At 47.4% G+C, this 1,599-nt stretch overlaps 1 protein-coding gene across 1 annotated transcript; it reads right to left on the bottom strand.

Moving 5' to 3' along the window:
* Window positions 1–717: 717 nt before the first annotated feature.
* Window positions 718–1,192, bottom strand: LOC138439892 (transmembrane protein 258-like). Its single transcript, XM_069588935.1, has one exon. It carries the CDS (start codon window positions 1,104–1,106, stop codon window positions 816–818), a length of 291 nt encoding a protein of 96 aa, XP_069445036.1. The 5' UTR covers window positions 1,107–1,192; the 3' UTR covers window positions 718–815.
* Window positions 1,193–1,599: the final 407 nt, after the last annotated feature.

Below are 1,599 nucleotides of genomic sequence, written 5' to 3' on the forward strand. Positions count from 1 at the left end.
CAACCCAGGAGTCAGACCCACATCTCTCGCATCTCTTGCCTTGGCAGGAGGATTCTTTACCACTGCGCCACCTGGTAGAGAGAGAGATCTTCAACTATCCATTAGTCACCTGGACCACTCTGGTATTAATGAATGACCACAGCGAGCCCTCAGTAAATGCCCACAGACTACATGAACATGCCCATGTCCTTCAGTTCCAGTCCTAGTCCTAGGAGAAAGCACCTTCAAATATCTGATATAGACCACCAACCCAGGTCCTACCAAATGGCATCTCCAAGGCACTGGGGTTCCTGAAAAATATTTACAGTCTAGAAAAGAAGACAGATAGATAAATTAACAGTTACAATAGCAAGTGGTGAGTTAAACCGAGAGGGTTAAGAGAGCAGCAGGGGGGGGTACCTTACCCCATGGTGGGGGTTAGTTCTTGAAGGCTTCACAGAAATGACACCAAAGCTGAGTGTTAAAGAAGACAGGGAAACATCTTCAGGCAGATGGAAGCATGTGTGCGAAGGTATTAAAGCAGAAGATATGGCTGGCGTGGGGAGTTCTGGGGAGTCTCCAGTCCAGAGGGCATATAGGAGTCAGTCATGAAGAGCTCTGTATGGCCTGGTACGAAGTCTGGATTTAGCTGTTTATCTTTTTTAGCCCTGGCTGCACACCAGAATCATCTGGAGAGTTTTAAAAATATCAGTGCCTGACTCTCACCTCCAGATTGATTCTAAAGGTTTTGATTTTGTTTTTTCACATATATGCCTTTACTGTGAGCAGCAGGTAGGACACTTCTAGCAAAGTAGAAACAAAATCCAAAAATTAATTTACCAAAGGAAGGACTCAGTGAAAACCCTTGGTTGGAACCCTTGGGAGCTCAGACATAAGACACTGACCCAGAGCAGCAGGCAGAGGACTCCAAAGCCCATGAAGAGTGAGGCCACCAAAGAGATGAGGAGCTCTTTGCAGATATCCCAAGTGTATTTGGTGGAGGTGACCTTATAAACAAAGAACCAAGAGGCGAAGAACGTGTCAACGGCCAACAGCACCACAGTCATATGGGGAAAGATAGCTGGGTTCACTGGACTGGTATGTCCACTCATGGCCTCAAGCTCCATTTTGCTGGGCTCAGGGCAATCCACTGCTCCCCTAAGGGTTGTTTTTAATGGGAAGAGGCTTAAGCATGTTTATGTGCTGTGTAGAAGACAATCAGATACAGCACACCACGGGGTTTAGACTTTGGCTCAGGAAAACACCTTATAGGCTGAAATATACAGAAAAGAAGGGTAAGTCTGTCAGTGGACTGCTAGGAAATGGGACCACTTAGAACCTGCAGGGAAGCTGGGTGGAAGATCTTGGAGGTAAGAGGGTCCATGGAACGCTACCTACACTGGGGGCAGGCTGATAAACTGGAGAAGCTGAAAGAGTCCAGGAAGTCGTTCTTGATAAGGATAAAGGCCAGATGTGTGTGGGGGTAGGAAAGAATACCAAGTCCAACAGCTGAAACTCCCCCTGAAATTCATGGAGCCTTCCTGACTAAAGGGAAGTGAGGTGACAACTTCCCCTGGGCCCCACCCTCTCTGACTCACAGGTCACTCACATGGGCCTTTC

The sequence above is a fragment of the Ovis canadensis genome, chromosome 1, assembly GCF_042477335.2.
Source record: "Ovis canadensis isolate MfBH-ARS-UI-01 breed Bighorn chromosome 1, ARS-UI_OviCan_v2, whole genome shotgun sequence".
Taxonomy (NCBI): domain Eukaryota; kingdom Metazoa; phylum Chordata; class Mammalia; order Artiodactyla; family Bovidae; genus Ovis; species Ovis canadensis.